Source organism: Ovis canadensis, chromosome 8, assembly GCF_042477335.2.
Source record: "Ovis canadensis isolate MfBH-ARS-UI-01 breed Bighorn chromosome 8, ARS-UI_OviCan_v2, whole genome shotgun sequence".
In the NCBI taxonomy this organism is placed as follows: domain Eukaryota; kingdom Metazoa; phylum Chordata; class Mammalia; order Artiodactyla; family Bovidae; genus Ovis; species Ovis canadensis.
The window spans coordinates 32072075-32098204 of NC_091252.1; the positions used below are offsets into that span (position 1 = coordinate 32072075).

Genomic DNA, 26130 nt, shown 5'->3' on the forward strand with positions numbered 1-26130 from the left:
GAGGAGCAGCCTTTGCTTAATTCCCAGAATACAAAGTCAACTGTAAACTTTTATACAGATGAATATATGTGGGAGTATCATTGGAAGTAACCAGGTTAGTTTCATTTCCATTTCCATTTCTTTGGGCTCTGCCTACATTTGAAATGACAAACGTGGATATTCGATACCTGTAGAAAATGTATAAGACATAGACTTAAATGAGGGGCAAGTGTAATCATTCTTTATACTTTAAGGTCAAGTCTTTATTGACCTCATGCTACACGGCTCACCACTGCTTTTCTTAACCTTAATCGAACCACTCTTTTAGGTTCTTGAGCAATTGATTAGCTACAGAAAGGATTTCACCTTAGGAAAAGCAAAATCTCGCGTAACAAACTTTTGGACTTCTCTTTGCATAGAAATACTGAATATTACTTCTATTTCTTTTTATTGTTCAAGATCAAGGTGGGTGATGAGTATTAAATTCTTCAATGATGGTTTAAAGCCTGACTTTAAAAATAAACATGGATACTGCTGCTCTGTGGGTATACAGTTCTTGTACTTTTGAACACAGACAGCCACCTATAATAGCACAAGAGCTTTCCTGTTGGGGTTAAGATTCAATACTCCCAAACTGCAGAGACTGGATAACTTGCATGAAGCCTGGCTCTCCTACCTAGAGCCCCCAAGTCAGTCATTCCATATTATCATGAAGGTCTCATGCGCATCAATGTGAATGTGCGTAGTGAACAATCCCATGAATTCAGACCCCTTCAGACTGGTCAGCTAGAAAAATTGGGAACGTCACAATTCATAGACCTGACAACTGACAGTGGTTCTTCATCGGGAGTGTGCGTCACCATCGTTGTATCTCTGGCATGAGCTCTCACTCATAGGCTCAGATTGAGGCTCAGTGTTTATTAAGCTTCACTGAGAATGGTCTAGGAGTGTACTTTTCCACAACTCCAAAGATGATTCTGACTCAGGTATTATTATAGGACTAAAGTCCATTTTACTCCTGACTGTTATATGGGCTTCTGGTTTTAAGACTTAAATTTATCATGTCTGAAGCCTAGAATTCAGTTTTAATGCCCTGCTCACTCAGTCTTCTGATATTTTATATGAATGAAAACCCTTAGAGTTCGAAAGTCACCACTGTCTCCACATAGAAATTCCTACTCCAACTCCTTGTACATAAACCCACACTTGTGTTCAGCAATGGCACATCTTCCAGCCTGGGTGTTTTCGGCAGGATCGCTTTCCAACGCTAAATGGCTTTATAAACATATGACCTTCTTCCCATCAATAAGAGGAAGTGAACATTTTAATATTTGAAATTTTTAAGATCAATTTATTAAGTTCAATGATGAAAGCCATCAGAAGAATATTCTCCTGAAAATTATTTTTTTCTTAGAAAAAAGAAAGGAAAATCAACACCCTCTCAGCATAGCCACAGATGCTGTGGCAGTCAAGCCTCTCTGCAGACGGGAAGAGTCCATCAGTCGGTCAAGTCACTCTCCCGGTCAGCAGGATTGTAGTCTGGATCATCGTCATCGTCCTCCAGCTCCAAGTCATCCATTTCCTGGAACAAAGACTCATCTACCTCCACGTTGTTTCCAGCTGCAAAAGACAGAAGATTTCCCCTTTAGTCCTATACTCAGAAATAAAAGCTACAACCCACTGGCAGGGCCAAACAGTCTTCCTAAACATGCAGCTGTAGCACACGTGACGAAATCCTGAACTCCTACTGCAAATCACACCAGCCATGATCTGCACTGGTCAACAGAAACGCACACATCTTAAGAGCATCTTCAGGCTTCCAGTTCATAGTCTAAAAAGACCCAACTACCAAAAAGCCCTTCCTGGAATGAATTATTTATGATCTGGCATGTTGTAAGCTGGAGACAACGATGATACAAAGTTGATTATCACTGACCAAGAGACCTGTACCAAGAGTTCATCTCTTTCCGTACTGGAGATACGTATGTACATCATTAAAGCTTAACTATACATATAATCAGCTGATAAATTTATTTTGCTCTTCACTCTCATCCAGCTCCCCTGTAACTAGTGGTATGCCTTTCCAAGATTCCAAACGTCTAAGCCCTACAGGAAGCAATACTCAGGCTTTGCATGAAATAGCTTCATTCTTCAGTCTGTCTGTAGTACACAGAAGTAGGATATTACAGTACTCTTAAATCACCGAACATTGTTCACCTTCTTTCCCTCTCAGACTCTAGTCCACTGACATTCAACTCAGTGAGAAGAAACCCTGCTTCATGAAACCTAAGAGCAGTTCAGTAATAAAATACAATTTGGTATGCTCAGGCCAAAGAGTAATTGACTAGGCCTGGGAGAGGAAGTAGTGACACTTTCACAGAGCAGAGGACAACTGAAATATCTTCATGATAAATTTGAAACTACCCAGAAGAAAAGGAGCCAGGATGAAGCGATTCTAGGTAGAACATTATGCAAAAGCAGAGAAAAAAAGTTAAGACCTTGAATCCTAATTGGAACACAAGACTCATAAAGAAAAACATCCGAAAATAACACAGATGAAGGCCAAATCGAAGGACCAAAGTAGGTCAACCCCTTCCTCTAAGCAGCAGAGAACCACCAGAGGATTTTAAGGGAAGAAACGGCACGATTAAACCTGGCTTTTAGACATCCTGCCTCAGAGGTGGTAGCTACAAGGCAGGTAAGGGCACTAGAGGAAGAGACTGAGGCAGGGAAAGAATGAAGCTACTACTAAAGTCCAGCTGAAAAATAACAAATGTTCAAATCACGAGGAAAGAGTTGAAAAGACATCGCAGAGGCAGAATCAACAGAGTGCTTTTGATAAGTTATTGGCTATAAAGAGATACTCAATCCACCAAACAGGAAAAGGAGTCAAAAATGAGTAAAGACAGTGAAACTTTTTTAAAAAAGACGTTTGATACTTAACCTTCTTCCCTTCTCCAAAGGTAGTCCAGGAATAAGGTCAAAAGGCCTGATGCTAGAGGATCCCACAGGCACGACGGGCATGACACAGGATGATGGAGTACAGAACTCGGGGAGCTACAAGAGGGTGACTGTGCAAGGAGCTCTACATTTAAGAGACACTCACTGGCCTCCAGCTCCGTGAGGGCAAGGGACTTATCTGCAGTGTTCTCTGCTCTATCCTCAGTGCCCAGGACAGTGCCAAGCTTATAGTGAAAGTGAAGTGAAGTAAAGTCGCTCAGTCGTGTCCGACTCTTTGCAACCCCATGGACTGCAGCCCACCAGGCTCCTCCATCCATGGGACTTTCTAAGCAAGAATACTGGCGTGGGTTGCCATTTCCTTCTCCAGGGGATCTTCCCAACCCAGGAATCGAACCCGGGTCTCCCGCATTGTAGGCAGACGCTTTACCGTCTGAGCCACCGTATTTGCTGGTGGATGGAAATGAACAGATGAAGACAGCAAGAGGATAAGGGTTAGGACAAAAAAGAGAAGGAAAGCGCAAGGACTAGATGCTCCAAAGACAGTAAGAGTGGTATGAAATATAAGACTCTTGGTTAATTCCAGGTTTGCAGTTTTTATAAAGCTCCATGACAGACCGTGGATTACAGTTCCCATAGATTCGTGATACTATAACTTTGAGGAAAACAGGTGATCTGAATCACAGTGACCTGGTTTACCAAGTGTTAGAGGCAAAGGTGATCATATTGTTTACCTACTGCTATCTTTGATTTTCCTTATCACAAAACTTTTAAAAAATACACTGCCATAGTTTAATGTATAACCTAATCAAACATTAGAATTTATTCTTCAAAGTGTGTTGTTTTAGAGCCTTGGGAGGAAAAATTTACATTGTTATCACTATGCTGAAGAATTGATGCTTTTGAACTGTGGTATTGGAGAAGACTCTTGAGAGTCCCTTGGACTGCAAGGAGATCCAACCAGTCCATTCTCAAGGAGATCAGCCCTGGGATTTCTTTGGAAGGAATGATGCTAAAGCTGAAACTCCAGTACTTTAGCCACCTCATGCGAAGAGCTGACTCATTGGAAAAGACTCTCATGCTGTGAGGGATTAGGGGCAGGAGGAAAAGGGGACGACAGAGGATGAGTTGGCTGGATGGCATCACGGACTCGATGGACGTGAGTCTGAGTGAACTCCAGGAGATGGTGATGGACAGGGAGGCCTGGGTGCTGCGATTCATGGGGTCGTAAAGAGTCAGACACGACTGAGCGACTGAACGAACTGAACTGATGATTTTCATGGTTTAATATTAAAAACAGCACATTATGTACATATGGAATTCTAGTATTATCTTACCATCTTCCAAGAACTGGATATCAGATGTGTCGAGATTATGATCTGTTTCAAATAGTTGTCTCCCTAAAAGAAATAAACATATTTAATTAGAATGGCATAGTTTTTCTCCATCTTCCCTATAACCCTTTAAAAGGCGTAATAATTTTAAAAAGTTAAAGATATAAAAAATCTGAAAACCCATTTTTCTGTGAATTTCAATAAATGTATGAGCTCAGTAAGCAGCTAAGAGGCATATGAAATGTATTGGCATTAAAATGGAACAAGTGAAAGCCTAGTTTGAAAAAACAAATGGGTTTGATTCCACCACTCTTAAGCCTTGTGATCCTAAAAGTCTTGCAGCTATATCTGAAGATCTATCCATTGCAATAGATGAAAGATAAGCCATAAAAATTAATGATAATTATGTGTGAAGAAACGTCATCATATGGAGATAACACTCTCTTTTTGCCCTATATGCCTAAGTATATTATTTTCTTACAGAAATCTATCCAAATGATCCACTTGCTATATAAGAAGTAATATAGGAGGGCTTAAAGGGAACAGGATATTGGGTGGGAGGTGGTGTCATACCGCTTAATTTATTTTTTCCTGCTTGCTCTTCTTCCTTCATCCGTTTCTTTTTAATTTCCAAGAGTTCTGCATCAAACTTGGCCCTCCAATTTAAGAAATTCTCAATTGTAACAGGAGTACCATGGAATAATTGCTTAGGAAAGAAAAAAACACATCACCAGATAAATGAAACAACAGTTAGAAAATAAAGCCTAATGAACTTCTAGACTAATGAACACAGCCCCTGAGAGGAATCAAAGAGAAAAATGGTTTCAAGTCCATAATATTTAGTCTGATTTCTATCTGCACTAGCTACTCTCATTGGTTTTGGCAATTTACTCTAGAAAAGTCTGTTTTTATATTATTACAAAAAAACAAAGATAATATGTGAGGTGTTTCCATTGTTATTCACAATTAAGAAGAAAGTTGCTATTGTCAATATATAATATGTTTAAATATACACCAATTCATAACACTGACATCCCTGCTTACTTTTTTTTACTTCATTTTAGAATCTAAGGTTTTCTTTAAATTCAGTAAATATTTAAATTATTCTGACAGGAGCTTTATATTTCTAAACTTTATACTATAAGTGAAATAATTTATATTTCTTGATTTTACCTGCATGCACTTTATTAACCTTTAACCAACTGATTGATCATTATTGTGCAATTCCTGCCAAGTAAATGAGGGCCCTTCTAAAATTTTATTTAGTAAAGCTTTATTAAATTTCACTTTGTGCTTATTTTTGTGATTTCCTCTCAAATTACTGAAATTTCCAAAACAAAAAAAAACCCAAATGACAAATTTAAAGAATAATGAAAGAAAACATGACTTTTAAATATACCTTTTCAGCTTCTTCTGCTTCTTTTTCTTTTTGTTTCTTTTCTTCTTCTCGTCTAGTTTTTATTTGATCTACTATTTCATTTAATTTTTCTTGCACAGCTGTCACTAAGGTGAAGATCATCACCATTCCAAGGTTTTCTTCTGCCTATGTAACCAAAAAAGAAAAAAGGTGTAGTTAGAAACATAATTCTCAGAAAAATAAAAACAACCAACCAGTGGTGGGTGGGAGGTGTTTTAGTATAATCACTACACTCATACATTTATAATATGATCACTAATTCAGTTACACCATAAGTTCAGACTCTTGGATCATTTACAACAGAGGATGAGATGGTTGGATGGCATCACCAACTCAATGGGCATGAGTCTGAGCAAGCTCTGGGAGTAGCTGACGAACAGGGAAGCCTGGCGTGCTGCAGCCCCTGGGGTCGCAAAGAGTTGGACATAACTGAGCAACTGAACTGATGTGTGTGTGTGTTTGTGTGTCTATATATAAAGCGAAGTGAAGTGAAAGTCGCTCAGTTGTGTCCAACTCTTTGTGACCCCATGGACTATACAGTCCTTGGAATTCTTCAGGCAAGAATACCGGAGTGGGTAGCCCTTTCCTTCCCCAGGGAATTTTTCCAACCCAGGTTTCCCACTGCAGGCGGATTCTTTACCAGCTGAGCCAGCAGGGAAGCCCATATACGACATCTTAGATCTTAAAAGTCTTATAATTTGCTATATCCAACTGAAAACAGGTGTTTCAATAGATTCTATGTAATAATCATATATGTAGGTAGAATTCAGAAAACCTTTTTCTACAGTAGCTAACAACTTCAGTTCTCCAGCATATATTCATCATTATAGCTTTAAATCATTACAAAAAGAAAAAAAAATACATAAAGATAAATCATAAAAGTACCTACATTGTTATTATGTTAGAAATCCTTTTTTCTTCAAAATTCAGGTTCGTGTCACAGCTCTCAAAATATCCCCAAAGAACTAAAATGATGATAACATGCTAGACACTGCTAGCTACTGCAGGATTCTGAATTCACACCAAGTGTTAATAAGCAGTTATACCTAACTGGTAAGATTAAGAATAATCTTTATTTTCTTCTTCATTGTTTTCTGTATTTTCTGAGTTTTTTTGTAATATAAATTATTTTGATAACTAAAAACTAATACAACTAAGAAAAAAGATACAAATATGCCCTAAATACCTCTGATCTCAGGTAAGTATCAGAAATCAAAACTTCATTCTTAAAAGAAAGGAGTTTGAATACAAATAAAATGCATATTAACAAAAATCACTCAGATGAAGAAACTTGTATTAATACATGAGTGACTGAATACAGTATATTGTTCCAGGCTTTCTACAGTGTTTCCAAATGAAGCACTTTAAACTAAATGATATAGAAATAATATGACTTCATTCTGGGTAATGAAGTGAACAGGACCTAGAATCAGCATAAATTAATGTTTGATATATCTTCTTTCACTCCTCATTCTCTAACAGTTCCAGATATTTTTAAAATGTCAACACTGAGAGCACCCACAGTTCTTGACACATACCAGTCATATTTACAGTGGAGACGTTTTCTGTCAGTTCTCCTTAGAAAAACAAACAAAACTAGGACTTCTGCTTTTAACGATGGTGGAGGAAGATTTTATTTGCCCTCCCTACTCTCTACTGTGATGAATCCATGAAAACTCTACCCAAGTAAAAGAGAGCTTTAAATATCCACCACGCCTAGACTGTAACTAGCCTGACCCATCAGAGAACTAGCCAGGTAAGAACTTTCCAATACCCATTTTTTCTTCCAAGCAAACACCTGCTCTTGGAAGGGTCATAAACCATTATTGCTGTTCATAAGTTTAGACAGCAGGAGAGATAGGAAAGAAAAAAATCAATCACCACTCCTCTCACCAAATTGCAGGTAACTAGACTGCAACAGATCAGAGGGCTTACGAGCTTTACTTTTTTTTAAATTGGGATTTTTAAGTGTGCATGGGACTAGATATTCTGAAAACCAAATTATGATTGTGTTATAACTTACTGTACCTAATTGAACTTTTTATCACCTAAAAGTCACAGGGCTGAGTTTCAAACAAGGGTATAGGGAGAACTTTTCTTATTCAAATTTTAAAGGTACAGGAGGGAACAATAATAAAGATGCTTTGTGAATGTGTGTGTGTATACACATACATCATGAATTCTGCTTGTTCAGTACACTCATTATACATATTTAATTTTCTAGCTCAAGATTAATGTATAATATTTAAGGCCAATAAAATAATACCATTATAAAACATGTTATTTCCTTACCTGTAATGCTAATAATTTTAAAATGTCTGCTACATCATTATCTTCTAGATTTAACTGGGCGAATATTTCATAAAGGGGAGCTTCATCTGGGTATTTTTCACTGTATGTAAACTTGAGGGTTGTCTGGACAGCTAAAGACATAAGAGAAGAGATTAATACAAATACCTTCAAATGTAGAAAGAGGTCAAAATCTTTGTTGAATTAGTAATTAATTTACAATGTGTCAATGGAAAGTAGCACAAAAGATTCTCCTACAAAAGGAAAAAATGGTTACTATGAGACCAGATAATCATTAACATACATAACATGTACCACAATTACAGGTAAAAACAAATCACAGGAATACCAAAGATCACATCTGACATGAAATACATCTGCTGCTTATGAGTATTTCATCTTACGGCATGTCAGAGAAAGAGGATGAAGAAGACACTCCTTCTAAAACCCTGCTTAAGATGAACGAAAGGCACTGAATACGACACAGAAAAAGTACCAACTGAGGCTCATTTCCAGGCCTCTCCCAGAGCCGGCGTCCAGTGCAGAAGATCTGACTCTAGCTCCCGAGTCCATACTTCTACCTGCGCAATGCCAGCAGAGCATTGCTGAGCGACTGCTAAAGGACACGGGTGTAAACTGGAGAGCTTGAGAGGTTGTCTGAGAAACTTTTAACCTGACTCACTGACATTCTCCCCCAGTCTTTGGCCTGTGCCAGTTCACAGATAGGACATCGGCACAGGTGTGACATTCTTAAGGGGACATAAGTGGGAAGTATCTCTCTGCTACCCAGTCTGATGAAATCTCAGTTTTGCCAGGCAATCTAATACAGAGCAGTAGTGCTAAATATTTTTTGTTAAAACCTATTTGTCAACATGACCCTTTGTCTCCATTTTGCCTTTCCTGTAACTCATATTTTAATGATTAAAACCTCCTGCTTTTGATGATTTAAACTAAGATCTAGATTTCTCTCCATGGGAATGGAAAAAAAAACCAAACACCTCAAAATCTGCTGGCTTGGTATTTTGGTGTATGATGTCAACAAAGAATTTTATGAATCAACAGATATAAGATATAAGATTGAATGTTAGGTAAGAAATATATAGTGTCTTTTGGCATTTTTCTTGCTTTTTACTTAACATGTTTCTAAATTTTATTGCTAGCACAAGTTTTCTTTTTAATTTACTGATTCTACTATATGATGTAACAGAAATTCATTACATAAAATTTAGCAATATATTAAAGGAAAAACAAAAGCAATAATGATCTCATCCCCAGAAAGAGACCACTGTTACCATTTTGGTATCTTTAAAGTATCTTAAAAGTACTATTAAAAGGATACTTTAAAGTATCTCTCTATGCATACAGTCTTTTAAACAAAATGTCAAAGGATCCTCATGTGTAATTGAGACTTTATACATATAAATAAAATCCATCTATATAAATGTTAATAACTGTATCCAATATCTCTTTATTTCAGATTTCAGTAATATCAGTATTAACCTCATTTTCAATTCTATAAGACAGATTTAGAATTATCTAGTGATACCACTAAAATTGTTTTAACTGACTACTCATGACAGAATTTTAGTTGACTAGCTTAACAGGAAAAAAAAAATTCTCAGGGTTAATGCCAACTTATATAACATTTTTATCAAATTACAATATTAATTGAACTTGACCAAAGCAGAAATAAACTTAAGATAGGCCTCTCCCAACATGTGCCAAATTAATTTAATCTTATTAGTTTTATAGCTCCCTTATTTCAATTTGTACATTTGTCTTAGTTTACCAGTCATATAATATTGGTTTTTATCTGGCTTTATGTATACACATATTTAAATAACAGTATACTACCCAATCTAAAAAGAGGGAAAATATAGGTAGGTATTTATCCAGCCCAGTTTATAACAGCAAATGTCTAGTAAACAATCTAAATATCCAGTGAGGAAAAAGTCGATGGCATGCCACGGAAAACCACACAAGCACTGCATTATGCTTGTAGAAAGTCTTACTGACAAAAATTTCCTCCCCTTTCTCTACCTGCTATATTGTTAACATTTCTGTTTCACTTTTAAAAATTAAGCTTTTTCTGCCAGAAAATCTCCTTGACTTCCTCTCTGTTTCTCCAGAAGTCATTATTACATAGTAAATACTGGTTAGAAACATGTTAACAATCATACTAAATTCTTAACAGAACCTCAGCACCTGCACACATGCAATGGCCTGCTAAATGGCTGCTGAAGGAATAAAATCCCTGAGAGAAGTGCAGAAAACCCAGAAGTGTTTTTAATTAGACTTACTTTCATCATTTTCTCCAGCCTCAGATGTCACAGTAATGGTGAAGCTGGGTGGATTTTCTGATAATACTGCAAGAAAATATACACAGAGGTTAAGTTATTAACATAAGGCACGTGCTTTTCCTTATTAGCAAAATACCAATTCCCAGTTCTGGAAACTGATCCCTAGCCTGTATTTCCATTTCCACAAATACAGACTTAATAGTAACAGTTCAGATGATAAAACGTCCATCAATTTCTATTTAAATCTAGGGTTTTCTTTAATCTGAGAAGAAAATACCTGTACAAGATACTCTCTTGGAGTTTTATCAATTAAGTAATTTATGTTTTAATTCAAAATTTCCACCCACACATGGGAAGTCACATTCTAAAATATTTCCAAATGAAATGGCAAAAGAAAAGTTTGATGTTTCTCATCAGAACCTACCCAGTCATAAATACTCAGTATTATCACTAATTTTTCTACATATATATTTTGAAATACAATTCAGAATCTCTATGACTGTCAGTAAATATCAATTTGTAAGAGTTTGTATCTTCTAGCTATCTTTCTCCCACATTGTCTCTAAAAACTTTGTTCTTTCCCAAATTATTGAAACCTACCATCTTTCATGGAATTACAAAATTATCCATGAATTCAAATATCAAATTACTTCCAATTTTTTAAGCAAGACATGTCAATCAGCATTTACGTAAGTAAGAAAGCTTTATATGCTATTTTACTGCCTGATGTCTGTCTGATACTATTTATCTGTTTATGATCTATTCCCCCACAAGAATACTTTAAGAACTCGGAGAACTGTTGGACCAGTGCCAGGCAGTATCTAGAAACTCAGTAAATTCTGGCTCAATGAAAGATCTAAACAATAAAAGGAGAAAGACAATAACAAATAAAACTCATATTCAGAACCATCAGAAAACTAAAGAAGGAAAATTCAAGCCACCCTTGACTACTGCTGAGCCCACAAAAGTCTGCACTTCACTTCAGGCCTGGGAAGCACTAACCCCTACCCTACCAAGGTTGGTAACAGCTCAGCAGCCTCTTTCTGACGAGGGGCTCCCTGAAGACATCACCATGAAAAGGACTCAGCTTTTCCTACTCAGTAACTTCTGAAGTCTTCATAAATATTCACTATGGATAAAATTTTCAAGACATACGGCCTCATTCTAATTGACCTGAAGCAAAGATTAACACCTATGACTAGTAGAGAGGGTTTGTCAGAAAGGAAAAGAGACTCACTGGATGCACATTATAATAGGTCTCAGGCTGTCCAGCCTATGTTGAAAAAGTCCCTAAAAGGCAATTATAGTAGTAAAGCTTTTATAATACAATGGCCCTACCTCTTTTTCCTAACAAATGTGTGTAAAATATATTAGATGTATTTCATTCCCATTTTTTTCATAACCGACTTTTAGCATTTACATGTCATGAGATATAAAAACTGCAACTACAGAAATAAGGGTTCAGTGAGGCTGTAATCCAGGGGAACTATACCCAATAGCAGCCAACATTTATTGAGCATTACTTTGCACTTGCGCTCTTCTAAGCATTTACACAGAGACCCTTTATTTCTCACACCAAAATGGTGATTTTATACTATCATCAGATTCTACCAAATTTAAGATGCCATCAAGTATATGATTCACCCTACTTTACGTACCACTAAGAAAGAGAAAAGGGAACTGCCAACTAAACTATGATATGTAGTCAACTGTACGACAAATTCAGACTTCAAAGATGTTTAAATGTTAAGATGTCTTAGAAACAATTAAATACAGTATCATTGGCATTTTATAGATGTGGAAACAAGGATAAAAAAGCTTTTAAATAATGTGCCCAAAGCTATACAACTACTAACTGGCAGGACTAAAACTGTATAGAATTTCATCTAAAAAAAGAAAATTCCAGCTGAGACATTCCAGGGAAGTCATTGGAGCTAGGTGGTGGATTAAAGCATACTCTGTAAGTAGAGATGGAAAAAAGGAATGCAGGTTAGAGTAACGTGGCAGCAAGGGTATAATGGTAAGAGAGCTTAAGGAACACACAAGGAATTAGAAATTATTCCACTGGTGGATGTATGTGGTGAATAAAACAGGCTGAAAATAAACAGCTGAAAGTTTAGTGTAGATAGTGATAGCTTTTTTTAGCGGTAGTAATAAGGTCAGAATTCTATTTCTAAACACGGAAGATAAATCTAGCAATGGTGCATAAAACAGAGGAGAAAAACAAGACTAGAGGCAGGATGAAACTAGACAGCCGCTGAAACTGTCTCAGCAAAGTTAATGAGGTTCTGAACCAGGCTGGTAGCAATGCAAACAGGGAACAGGAAGAAATCGAAGACGCTGATGGGTGACACCCTGAATCTGCAGGCAGGACCATGAACAAAAACAGGACTAGAAATGAAAGACCAGACGTATTGGAAGGACACAGGGTACTTTCAGCTGGAGATATCAAGCAATCAGAAACGGGCAAATGACGCTGAAGAAAGTTGGGCTGGAATTTAATTTGGGATCATCCACAGAGAGGTAACAGGGAAAGCCATTTGACTAAATGAAATCACCAGAGAGAACACAGAGGGAGAAAAATAAGGGCCAGGATCAGCTGTGTAAGGAGTCCTAAACTTGGGGAACAAAAGCAAGAAGAGGAAATGGTTCCAGAGACCGAAAGGAAAGCAGTCATGACAGGTCGGCCCTCAAGAGAAGCCTCAGTGCCGACGGATGCAGGTCTGACAAGGCAGTGCCTCCCATGAGCCATGTGTGTCTGAGGAGCTATGGTGAGGGTCGTGGAGAAGGAGCCTGTAAGCGCATACCTAAATCCCTCACAAGGCCCTTAGTGATCTGGCCCCTGCATACGTGTCGGGCCTCATTTGCTGTGTCTCTCACTTTACATTCTAGCTAGACCCAACTACCTGTCCTTTGCACACACGGCTCTCACAGTCACAAGTCTGCACGTGTGCCCCCTCCTCAGTCTCGTTTACATAACTCCACATGACCCCTCAGCTCTCCAGAACAACTCAGTCCCCTCTCCCTCGGTTCCCTCTGCATTCTGTACACACCTCCATGAAAGAATCATCCCATTGTGTTATAAATTACTTATGTGATGTCTTTGCCCAAGAGACTGAGCTCCTAACAGTACCTACAGTAAATATCTGGTAAGTGAGGAAACCATTTGGTACATGAGGACAGGGGAATGCTAGCAAGAACATCACTGAACTGCCTGACCAAGATGAACAAGATAAAAGCTGATAAACTACCTATCCATGAGAATTTGTGATGAGACCCATGTCCAGTAAAAGCCTGGAAAAGAAAGAACTGCAGGGCTACAAAGTTTAGGGATGGAAAGAGGTGAGAATTTTAAAGATGGCATTTCTAAGCTGTGACTATCAGCCCATGCAGCTGGAGGAAATAGGAATCAAAACTGTCTGTTGATAGAGACAGGAGTTATGAAGCCATCAAAAGTATCAGAAGCAGCAGCAACTAAGATGGCAAATTTCCAGGAAACAGTATCTTATATTTAACAGTTATGAAGTATCCACACTAGTATTAGTGTTCATGTTCAGTTGTGTCCAATGCTTTTCGACCCTGTGGACTGTAGCCCACCAGGCTCCTCTGTCTACAGGACTCTCCAGGTGAGAATACTAGAGTGGGTTGACATTTCCTCCTCCAAGGGATCTTTCCGATCCAGGGAGCAAACCCGAGTCTCCTTCATCTCCTACACTGGCAGATGGATTCTTTACCACTGCACCATCTGGGAAGCCCCCTGGTGGAAGGTCCCCTGGAGGAGAGAAGAGCTACCCACTCTAGTATTTTTGCCTGGAGAATTCCACAGACAGAGGAGCCTGGTGGGATACAGTCCATGGGGTTGCAAAGAGTCAGACACAACTGAGCGACTAACTCTTTCACACTTACATTATTCCTTATTAAACAGATAAGGAAGCGAAGGCTTAGAGAGGTTATATGATTTGTCCAAGGACAGAGAGCTGATACCCACTGCACCAAATTGCCACAGAGAAAAAATGGTGAATCAGGAACAAAGATTCTGGAGAACAATGCTAATTCCTGCAATAGCCACTCTCCCCTTCTTTCAGTTACACCATTTTTAACTGAGTGTACTGCCCATCCAGAATAAAAACTGTCATTGCCAGCCTCCCTCCAGTTGGGTCTCACCAAATGACTGAGTTACAGCCAATGGGATAGAAGGAAGTAAGTCCTTTGATAGTTTTTGAGGAAATTTCCTTAAGGAACTGCTGTCTTTTACTTCTTTTTCCCCCCTCCCCTCATTCCTTTATCTATCCTACTGCCTGGAAAAGGAATGCTGCCATCCTCACCATGAGGGTGAGACTACATCTTAGGGATGACAGAGAACTAGGAAGAAGCCTGGGTCCCTGAAGAGATCTTGAACTAGAGCTACACAAGTCTCATTTATGTGCAAGAGTAATAAACTTTTACCTTTCTAAAACCAGCTATTTGGGGTTTTCTGTCATAGCTAAACCTAATTTAAAAAAAAAAAAAACAGAAAATTGAAAAGGGATAATATTCCAAAGCTTGGAGGTTACTAAAATAGGGAAACTTTCCAATGCATTACTACCATACTGTGAGCTGAGGCAAGTTGAGGAAAGATTAGCTTTCACTAAAGAGACCAGTCAATCCTAAAGGAAATCAACCCCAAATATTCATTGGAAGGACTGATGTGGAAGCTGAAGTTCCAATACTGTGGCCACCTGATGTGAAGAGCTGACTCATTGGAAAAGACCTTGATGCTGGGAAAGATTGATGGCAGGAGGAGAAGGGGGTGACAGAGGATGAGAAGGCTGAATGGTATCACCGATGCAATGGACTTGAACTTGGGCAAACTCCGGGAGATAGCAAGGGACAGGGAGGCCTGGCCACAAAGAGCCAGAGCCACAAAGAGTCAGACATGACTTAGCGACTGAAAAACAACAACAAAGAGACCAGGTATCCACCACTGTGAGTGCATCAAAATCCTTTTGAAAAAAAGAATAAAGTTGTTGGGCGCTGTTCAAGGAACCAGTGGAGGGGCAGGAGAAGTGTTAGGTGATAGAGGGGCAGATGATGGTAAACCAGACAAAACTAAGAATTTTGTCAAAAGCAGAGAAAATGGAGGTAGTAGCTGAAAGGGACACCACAGGGACACACAAATGACAGGTTTTCCACAAAAAACCAGATCAGCCCACATTAAAGGAAGTCCCTGTGGGTCTTAGAGAGCAACTGTCCTAGAAAAACTGCTTTCACAAGATGACTTCTGCCCCGTGTCTAAATGCAATTCTGTTAAGCTCATGGCTGTTAACTCAGAGGTACTAACACAAGCAAATACAGGATTACGTACACCTCTTTGTAAGGTCGAACAGAATCAAGGGAACCTGACTTTTGGCTAGCCTGAAGCTAACCAATTTGATCCACACTTACCATATATAGCCAGGGACTTTGATACAGAAATGGAAATAACCAAATTCAACTATCTTAGAAGGATCTTATCAAGTGAAGTGCTGCTGAAGGAGAATGTGGCATCAGGAGCCTCCCTGTATATTTTAGAAGACTAGTTGTTAGGAGGATTGGGTTAGTGTGCAATCAAGTTACAGAATGGACACAAAGAAGAAACTGTATTATGATCTGTTAGAATTCACAACAAAATGCAACATTGGGCCAAAAGTTCTCTGCAAATAGCCAGGAAATCAGTTCTCAAGTCAGGTTAGGTCTATGTGCCTAGGTCTACGGCTGGATGAACAGTGCCTCTTCAGCCTCCACAAGGGGGCCATGATGTACTTAACAAAGGCTTCTCTGTCAGCACTCTATCATTTATTTTAAAAATTATATATATACATACACACTTACTTCATCAACAGCATTGAGCACTTACCAAGTCTAATATTCAATGAAATTCAAAATGAGATTTGAAAACCACCAATTATTGTTCCTTGGCAAACTAATACAAACAAGCTCTCTTTCTTAAACTAGGTATGAAAATACTAAAGTATGAAATCATCAACACATAAGAAAGCTATAAAAAATAGTACACCTTGCAAATCCTCAAAAAGATTCCAAAAGACCAAACACAGAAATAAATGACTCCAAAGTCCGCTTGCCTTTGCCTTGAGATTTCATACAGAAGTTGACCAAAGTTCCTAAATAACTATAAATCAGACAGCTCATTTTAACTTATTTAATGCAACTGTAGGGGTGCTGATAGGAATTAAGAGACAGAAGGGCTCAGCTGATACTGCAGAATACTTGAGGCGTCCAAGATTCACAAATTTTCTTTTATTAACTTGGCTCAGAATTCTCAAGCACTTTTGCATCTGACAAGAATTTCACATACCCAACTATATCAGCCCCTAGTACAATTTGAAAGAACCATCCAATTATTTTAGGGTTAAAATGTATCACTTTTACAAATGTTTATAAGCACAATATTTAATGAGCAAATCTTAATGTTCAAAGAAATGAGAAGAGCACATCTTGTGCTTTCTTAAGTCTGCCTATGTTGTGCTCATGCCTGTCCCATTTCCAATGTATCAGAAAGGACCAAATGTTATGATTAAGAGTATATCCAGCAACTGACCCTATATTCTGTTTTATTTAGACATTGATACATAAGCAAGGATACAGAAGGGAGCCAGACTCCATACACACTCACCCAGTTAATGACACTCTCAAACCCCTCTTCACTCATCCCCTTAACATCCTCACAGCACAGCTGAACTGCTGGTGAGAGAGAACATGAACAGGACTGGAACTATACAGGGATAGCTGAGAGACATAAGCCTGTTGGCAAAGCAGAACAAAATTTGCTACCATTGCAAGCAGTGATCAAAGGGTAGAGCTAAGAAAACTAAGCTAAACAATGACAAGGGAGAGGTGTTGCGGTTTATGAGTTAAAATAACATTACCTTACACTGAATTCTGACAGTCAGTGATGGACGACACTCAAAGGACGGGGTAAGGAAGGTAAGTCCCACAAACCTAGGCTATACTTGCTCATATTGGCTTTATTAGACCACCTCTCAAAACCTGAGTGTCAAGTGAGAGAAGCCATACTGATATGCTTATCTTGCAGCATTTTCAGAATCATCAGAAGGATGGTTTACTACAGAAGAATTCTCTTCCTTGAAAATATACCTAATGAACTTCTCATTACCATTTTACATTAGCCCAGCTTACCAAGTAACCTTCTGCTCCCCGTCATACCAGCTGGAGTGGAACCGAACTCTTATTACCAGTCCTGCTACTAACTTGCTGGCCAACCCAGAGCCAACCGCTTGCCTTTCTTGAGCCTCCACTACCTTGCTTCTAGCAAGAGGAAGCCAGGCTGCTGCTGCTGCTAAGTCGCTTCAGCCGTGTCCGACTCTGTGCGACCCCATAGACGGCAGCCCACTAAGCTCCTCCGTCCCTGGGATTCTCCAGGCAAGAACACTGGAGTGGGTTGCCATTTCCTTCTCCTAGATGACGTCTAACATCCTACTACAAGTCTAACTACCTGTGATCTTACAGTGGACCTGAAATTTGAGCCAACTCATTCATTGGGCAATCTGCAGAATGTCAGAACATAAAAAAAAAAAAAAGAGAGAGAGAGAAGAGAAAAACGACAAACTTCAGGGACAAGACTACTCTCAAAACTGATCCTGGGTAACTTTGAGAATTCTGAATCCCACAAATTTTAAAACAGCAAATATGAGGAAAAAAAACAGCCTGAATAATGGTGAAAATGTGAAAACTGACACTTCTGCGGCTCTGGAAAGACTACTCCCACTTGGAGCACCTTCATTCGTGTATTTCACTAAACCTCGCGCTCCTGTTAGTTCAGGTCCGTTCAGTCGCTCAGTCGTGTCCGACTCTTTGCCACCCCATGGACTGCCGCGACACAGAACCAAAGTGCACCCGACTGAATTCCAGGCCTGCCACTCCAGGGACCTCGCCCGGACTTTCAGATTTCAAGGAATTAGCGGAGAAGACAGAACAGCCGTAGAGTTACTAGTAAATGCCCGATCACTGCAAAAGAGCTAGAGGTGAGAGTGGCGAGCGAGGTGGCCACGCGGCCTGGCTGTTCCCTTCTCCATCCTGGCGGGGGATGTCGAGGGCCGTGGAGGCGGCGGCCCGTCCCACTCCACCTCGGGGAGCTGCCGGCCCGTGGCCGCGGAAGTCACCTGTGAAGGAGTCAGGGTAGATGGACTCCAGAGCCTCCAGCTCGTTGCGCTGCTCCTCGCCGTAATCTGTCATCGCGGCCCTCGCTGCAGCCCATGGATCGCCCAGAGACCCAGGCGGCGTGCTGCAGCCTGGACCTCGGCCGCGCCGGGAGAGCAGGCAGCGGCCGGGCGGGCGCAGGCGCAGAGTCCCAGGCAGAAAGGCCTGGGGCCCACAGCCAGGCGGGCCTGCTGATCAACAGCCCCGCGCCGGCCTCCGTCTGCTCCCTAGTTCCACGTTCGACTCGTCGGGCCTGGCCGTTGGGCTGACTGTCCCACGCCCGCTCGGGACTTGCTGGGACGGGGAAAACACCTGGTCTGGCATTTGCCACAGACACCTAAGGATTGGTTACCGGGTTTTGCAGAGCCGGAACATGAGAAGGCCCTCAGCGCCGCATCCTCGCTCTACTAGTCTGGTCTTAAGGCCAGCCTCGGGTACCCGGGAGGGACTGTCTAGCTGGAGGCGGGACGCTGCGGGCGTCCCTGCACTTGATCGCTTCGGGTCTCCGGGTTGCGACCCCGTGGCAGCGTCCAGAGGGCGGATGCCCACGTCCTAGTGCTGACTAATGGCGTGTCCCAGGAGATGTCTACGTTTCTGGAACCTCCAAGTTCTGGGCATCCCACAAGACTGTAGAATCCAGTGGGCAGAGGAACAGCTCTCGTAGTGCATCAGACGGGTCCAGAAAGCTCGGCCCAACCTCCGAGTAACGAGTCAGAGTGGATCTGGGGGAGAAAGCAAATGAAAGTCCTGAGATCATCTGAATTTGTAAAATGAACGCGGCAAGATGTAGATCTAAATATTCTGAGATCGCGTATTTCTGAACTGATGAAAGGGGGGTAAGTTTCGGTAACAGTTTCGGTAAGTATTGTCTCCGAAGAACACTCAGAACCTTTGATTTGGAAGGATGAAACTGAAGAAGTAATAGTACTTAATACATATACGTCTCTTATCTTCCAGTTCATCACAGCAGTTACAAAGAGTTTTTTTTTTAAAAAGAAAAAACTGTAATGGCACAAACTAAAAAAATGGCCAAACATGGTACTTTTATGAAATGAAAGCTAAAGATCCATTTATGTGTATAATAAAGGAAGATTTTTAGTTTTTTAATGCAGAAAAATATAAGAACATTAAAAGATTTTTCATATTCGTCTGTATTTTTCTTTTTGTTTTTGTGTTAAAGCTTAGAGATAAAGGCTCTGGAAGTTTTCTCTTGCTAAAAGGATGATGTCCCATGGACCAGAAGGTATCTGATATTCTGTTGGGACTTATTGCCTCCTTGGCAACCCACTCCAGTATTCTTGCCTGGAGAATTCCATGGACAGAGAAGCCTGGCAGGCAAGAGTCCATGGGGTAGGAAAGAGTCGGACATGACTGAGCGACGGACACACACTGCTTACTTAACAGAAGGATATGTGAAAATGAACATATTCACTTTGGTACTGATTCCATGTCTTCGGTATTAAGAGTTATTAGGGGAGAATCCCAGGGAACAGGGAGCCTGGTGGGCTGCTGTCTATGGGGTCGCACAGGGTCGGACCCGACTGAAGCGACTTAGCAGCCGCAGCAGGGCATTGAAAATGGAAACTTTTCTGAGGATGGTAAGAATCACATGAAATACATGAAGTAACTTTGCAAATACAGGGTGCTTCTGGATATCCTCGGTTTAGGGAAATCAGGGATTTGTTACTGGAGGAGAAGGTTCTGTGCAAAGGGGAGAGCCAGTGCTAAGATCCTAAGGTGAGAGCCTGCTTGTTATTTTGGAAGCCAGTGTGGCTGGTGCATGGTGAACTGGTGTGGGAGTTTGCAGGTCCTATAGGATCATTGGAGGATTTAGGTGGAAGAGGGACAAAGTCTGAAAGTGTGGAGACCAGTTGCTGCTGCTAAGTTGCTTCAGTCACGAACGACTCTGTGCGACCCCATAGACGGCAGCCCACCGGGCTCCCCTGTCCCTGGGATTCTCCAGGCAAGAACACTGGAGTGGGTTGCCATTTCCTTCTCCAATGCATGAAAGTGAAAAGTGAAAGTGAAGTCACTGAGTCGTGTCCGACTTTCAGCGACCCCATGGACTGCAGCCTACCAGGCTCCTCCATCCATGGGATTTTCCAGGCAAGACCAGTTAGGCCATGGCAATAATCTAAACAAAGATGATGATTTGGATGAAAGCTATAGGACCAAACAGATTCTGGATATATTTTGAAGGTGTCAGGATTTGATATGGATTGTAAGAAAAGGATGAGTAAGGGGTGATATTTGGCAAGAACAACTGGAAAGATGAAGTTCTTTTGACCAAAATGACAAATGAGGAAGACAGAATGAGTTTGGCAAGGAAGTTGATAGCAGCTTTAATCCATGGATCAAAGAAAAACACCAAGTAAAAAATTTTTTAATTTCCTAAATGATAATCAAAACACAGGTAATCAAAATAGATGCAGTGAAGCAACCAATTTAAGCTTTATATTAGGAAAAGAAGGTCGGTTACAAGTTTTAATCTTGTAAATGAAGCGCCCCTTTATCTCCTTTACTTTTTTATTAACAGAATTTTTGGTAAAACATCATTTTCAAATCTGTTGTATATTTACTGTAAAACCTTCATATTTCAGGATGCTCGAGTGATTCTTTAATTTTTAGTACTAAAGATAACTTCCAGTGCTAATGTAAGCAAGAGAACTCACTTCCAAATCTTTGTGTCACCTATTTGGGCATCATTAAGCATTTTTGGTTGATTTCTAATTTCCTTTTGACACAGACACTTCACAAAACACCCACCTAAAAGTGGGTGATTTTTATGAGACAAACTGGCTTTCTTTCAGTGTCTCATTTTTAATTTGTAGTTAAAGATATTACAGGATAAGTGTGTTTCAAGCTCTGCAGACAGGTAAACGATATAGTGGAACCAAGCATCGCGGGATCTGAAGCCAGAAGTGGGAATCCCAGCCTTAGCACTAATCTTTACAGGTTATATAAACTTTTTAAGATCATTCGAATAACATGAAACAGTGTATGTGAAAGCACACTGCAAATTTTCAAATAGGTTATCAGCATTAGTAATTAGAAATATATAGAAATATGTATATATTCCTCTGAAGCAGTTCTATTTTCTCTCTTCTCTGTTAATCTTTATTGCTAAAGAAAAATGTCCGTGAGAGATTCATTGTATCATTTGTGTTTTTTTCTGCAAATAATGCAAAGTCACAGTTGCTACTTCCCAATATTAGCAGTCTTCAAAATGTGTTTTGAAGTTGATTTTTGCTTTTCTGTGCTTATGAGTTTTTTAGGCCATCTCACTTTTCTCAGAGGTGCAGAATTGAGAATTCCCTATTTAAAGGTTAATCTTAATTCTCAAACAGTTCATGTGGCTAATGTTTCATTTAGTCTGGTGTTTCAAAGACTCGATACCCTCATAAATGCAAACACCATATGCAATTCTGATTCTGAGAGTTCCTCTGAATGGTAGTGAATCTCTGAATCACTTCCAGCCTAATTAATCTTCCTGACTGACTTAACATAAAGGGACCAGAGTGATCTGTTACAATGTAAATCAGGTTATGTTACTCTTTGCTCCTGACTGCTCCCTCCCCATCTCAGATTAAAGGCCGGTGTGTTGACAGTACAAGCGGCTCCCTGACCATCACCTGCACCTCGCAATTTCTCTGACCTTACCTCCTATTACTCTGTCACCTGTTCTGTGCTTCAGCCTCGCTAGCCTCCTTGCTGTTCCTCAAATATGCAAGACAGGCTGTCCTCCTGCAAAGGGACTTCCCGTTCGCTCTATCTGGAATGCTCTTCCTCCCATGCCCACGTAGTCTACTCTCTCATCTCCTTGGAATCTTCTTCACATATAACTTTTCAATGAGGCTACCTCAACCACTGTACTTAAAATTACAGCCACTATTGATTCCCTTTATCCTATTTTATTTTTGTCATGACACTTTAAAATTACACTATGTATTATGTTTATTCTCTCTATTAGAATGTAAATTCCTTAGGGTCAGTGATTTTAGATACTGTTGTACTTTATGATATAGGGTAGTGCCTGACACACAATAGGCACTCAAAAAATATATATAGTCTCTGAAGGAGTGAATCCTATGCAATGATAACATGGTATGGTTCTAAAAGCACTGAACCAAGGAGTTATAAAACTATAGCCCTTCTTTACAATTGAATTACTATATGTGTTTGGATAAGACCCGTCCTTCTCTGGGTCTCAGCTTCCCCATCTGTGAAATGGGGCTGTTGGCCAAAAATTGTCTTTGTGATGCTTTCTATGTGTAAGAAACTATGGTTCCTCAAGATCATGTATATACTGAAGATAATTGTGTGAAATCAGACTTCAAAGTTAGTGCTTAACATCTCTGACCCAAGGTGTCATGGCCGCAAGAGTGGTATCTGTGAGTGGAGTTGTTACACTCCTGACACCCTTGACACTAATATTCTTGAACCAAATAACAAGATGGGGCCTCCATTCTGGAGAACAACAAAGTGGGGACAATGTGAGTTTTAAGTGGGCTGCACTTCCAACATTACCTTGCACATAAGGATGACGTATGCTGTTTCCAAGAAGCAGCATCTGTACATGTTCCTTTTCTCCACCTCGTAAGGACCCTTTCGATCACTTGTTCTCTTTTTTTCTCCTTCCCTTACTCTTCCCCCCTCTTCTCTCTCTCTGTCCCACATGCACATATGCACTCACGGGTACATGGCACTTTGCTCTGGATTTGAAAGGGACTGAGTGGAGAAGGAAGAAAATAAAGGAGCAAAGGAGGTGTGGAAGAAGATAGGGTTACTCAGATGCAATATGATTTTTTAAATGTATGGAGGGAAAACAAACTTGGAGGTTAAAGTGGAAGGCTAAAATTTAAGTCAGATTACGTTTTTGGCTCTCTGAAAGAAAATATAGTGAAGGTTGGGCCAGGGATGCCCCTAAGTTTGTGCAAAGTCCTGGGCAAACATTTCTGTCGGGTCCTTGGCGATACAATAAGTAATGACATTAAAAGATGTATTTTAAAAATTCATGGGCTCATGTAAGATCCAGTGGTTAACTGATGTAGAATAATAGAGACACCTACACATTAGTTTACTGTTTAATCAGTGTCCATGCACCATCCCTTCCTGCTCAGGTTGAACACCCATCTCTTCCTGTTCTTTATTGTCAGATAAACTGGTTCCGTCTAATTTCTATATCTCCTACATGACTTTTTAAAACATAGCAGTGCTGTTACTATTGTCAATACCGTGGCTCTTTGTAATTTCTATCAAAACAATACCGTTCTTGCCTCTGCAGTATTCTATTACCATTTCGCTGGTGACATCATAACTCATAACTCCATCATCATGGTGCTGCTCCTGAACACTGGCTTCCGAAGATTTTCTTGAAGAATGTACCTTTAGATGATATCCACAAATACAATTCTTACTCAGGATATGCAGGAAAATGTGAATGATCATTTGTTTTCCAGTCACGTTACATTTACCATCTTCCAGAAATGTCTTGATTTCTTTGGGCCATAATCACTGCATCCCTAGCCTGGGATCTGTTTTGGAGTCGGATGCACCCCGTCTTCCACACATCGCCACCAGCTGGGAGGACCAGACCGGAAACTGCAGCGGAGCCAGAACAAGGGTCCCTTTTGCATGCAAGGAAGGAGTTGACCCACCCAGCAGAGCACAGCGTCATCGCCCCGTCAGCAGCCAGAGAGGACAGCGATTGGAAGGGCGTCTGAGTACTTGTTGCAGCCGCCCCCACCCATCGACCCAGGCACCCACCCTCACCCACCCACGCGCCCACTCTCACCCACTGCCTGGTCAGAGGCGGGCCGCAGGCACGCAGTCCACCCTGAGCGGCCGCAGTGCTGCGCACGAACAGAGGGGCCGCCGTCACGGCCAACTCTGACGCTGTAGCCGGAAGCTGGCACCTCTGGTCGAAATACCCCCGGCACCCCAAGCTCTGGGAAGAGGGTCGGGGAGCGCACAGAAATCAAGAAACCAGCCCAAGCCGTAGGGCCCCAGAAAATCTCCAAGAATGAGCTCAAACGCAGAGCTTGCTGACCACAGGCAGCACAGAACTGCCTACTTACTCCGTTTTATTATTCTAACTCTGCCCGTAATAACTTGGATGGTTTTTGCTTTTCGCTTTATCTTCCCTGAAAAATAAAGGCCTTTCTCACAGTACTCTTAGGATCCATTAAATCATTAATGGAGTAAAGATGCTTGACATCATCAGAACTGTATGTTATACTCTTTCTCAAAAGCAGCTTTCTCAAATTCAAGTTATCTCCAAGGGAAAGAATGGCAAGCTTGAACTTACTAGCCAACTATTCTTAATTTATGAAATTTAAATAATAAATAAAACACCCCATGGATCAGGATTAGTTTTTTCCCTTTGGCATTTGTTTTCCTACATTTCAAATGCTGGATTATATCCACAATATGTCACAGAGTATAACATATGGTTCTGTCGATGTCATTAACTGGCAAAGACACAAGACAAATGTAATTTAACTTTTTATTTGTTTGGATTGAAACATCTATAGAAACATAAAATGCATATTCAGCTGTTCTTTCAGCACTTTAGAACACCTTTAGAATATTTTATATTTTTATATTATAAATATATTTGTTTTCCTAGAGCAGTGGTTCCCTAGGGCAGAGTATTAATGCATAAATACTTATGCTATTAAGTACCTTGAAGAGGCCTTATCCAAAGCATGTCACTCGTGACAGGCTTGTGGGGTCATAAACTCCTGAAATGTATTGATATGTGTGTTTGTTTCCTATCTCCACTGTAGCCAATTACCACGAACTTAGTGGCTTAAAACAATGCAAATGTGAGGACTGTGAGAACGGTATATATTTCTTACTGTCAAACACAGGTCAGACACAGGTCTCAATGGGCTGCAATCAAGGTATCAGCAGGACTGTGTTCCTTCTAGGGGTTCTGGGAAGAATCCATTTCCCAGCCTTCCCAGCTTCTAAAAGCTGCCTGCACCCTTGGCTCAGGGTCCCCTTCATCTTTAAATTAACCCAACTGTGGCTGATTTCTCAGACATGACTCTGGTGCTCACGACACTCCTGTTTCACTGCCACTTGGTCTTTTCTCTGACTTTGGTTCTTCCTCTTACAAGAACCCCTGTGATTACAGTGAGTCCACCGGGATATTCCAGTACAATATCCCTGTCTCAAGATCCTTAACTTGATGACATCTGTGGTGTCTCTTTTGCCATGCAAAGTATCAAGCAAGATTCACAAATTCCAGGGCTTAGGATGTGAACATGTTCAGAAGGCCAACATTTGGTCTACCACAATACACAGCCTCTGAGGTACATGGGCCTGTGTGGGTATGTTTGCACAGTCTCTGGATATTTCCTCAAGATAACTTTTCCCAGAATGGCCCTTCAAAGGGTCTGTGACTCAGGACAGTTTAAGCACTTAACTCCCACAATTTGATCAGCCTCTCTATCTTTTGGAAGGGAAATTAGTTCCAGAGAGATTGACTTGTACAAGACAGTATGAATGATGAGAGAGTGTGTTTTCCTTTGTTCCACTTTGACCCTTCATAACTATACCCAATCAAAAACAAATTGACAGATTATAGCAGTGTTCTGCCACTACCAGAATAAGAAAGTGAACACCGGAGATTTAGTCTGTAGCTAATAAA

At 40.4% G+C, this 26130-nt stretch overlaps 1 protein-coding gene and 1 long non-coding RNA gene across 3 annotated transcripts; one reads left to right on the forward strand and one right to left on the reverse strand.

The window, feature by feature from the left end:
- Positions 1–1301: 1301 nt before the first annotated feature.
- RWDD1 (RWD domain containing 1) lies at positions 1302–19292 on the reverse strand. 2 transcript variants are annotated; one of them, XM_069599191.1, is made up of 8 exons: positions 18437–18710; positions 16930–17057; positions 10278–10343; positions 7981–8111; positions 5671–5814; positions 4845–4977; positions 4275–4337; positions 1302–1599 (listed from the first exon to the last, which is right to left on the reverse strand). In XM_069599191.1, exons 5-8 carry the CDS (start codon positions 5794–5796, stop codon positions 1478–1480), a joined length of 444 nt encoding a protein of 147 aa, XP_069455292.1. In that variant the 5' UTR covers positions 5797–5814; positions 7981–8111; positions 10278–10343; positions 16930–17057; positions 18437–18710; the 3' UTR covers positions 1302–1477. The 2 variants fall into 2 exon arrangements, with proteins under 2 accessions (XP_069455292.1, XP_069455291.1); XM_069599190.1 differs by lacking the exon at positions 16930–17057 and having other exon boundaries at positions 18437–19292.
- Positions 18420–24644, forward strand: LOC138445298 (uncharacterized). Its single transcript, XR_011258793.1, has 2 exons — positions 18420–19331; positions 23758–24644. It is a non-coding gene; the product is annotated as an uncharacterized lncRNA (long non-coding RNA).
- The last annotated feature ends 1486 nt before the right edge of the window (positions 24645–26130 follow it).

Coding starts and splice junctions, on each gene's coding strand:
- RWDD1 (XM_069599190.1), bottom strand. CDS start 18,509: ATGACAGATTACGGCGAGGAGCAGCGCAACGAGCTGGAGGCTCTGGAG. Junction 5,815..7,980: donor TAAAATTATTAGCATTACAG/GTAAGGAAATAA, acceptor TTGGTTACATAG/GCAGAAGAAAACCTTGGAAT. Junction 4,338..4,844: donor AGGAAAAAATAAATTAAGCG/GTATGACACCAC, acceptor TATTTCTTTTAG/GGAGACAACTATTTGAAACA.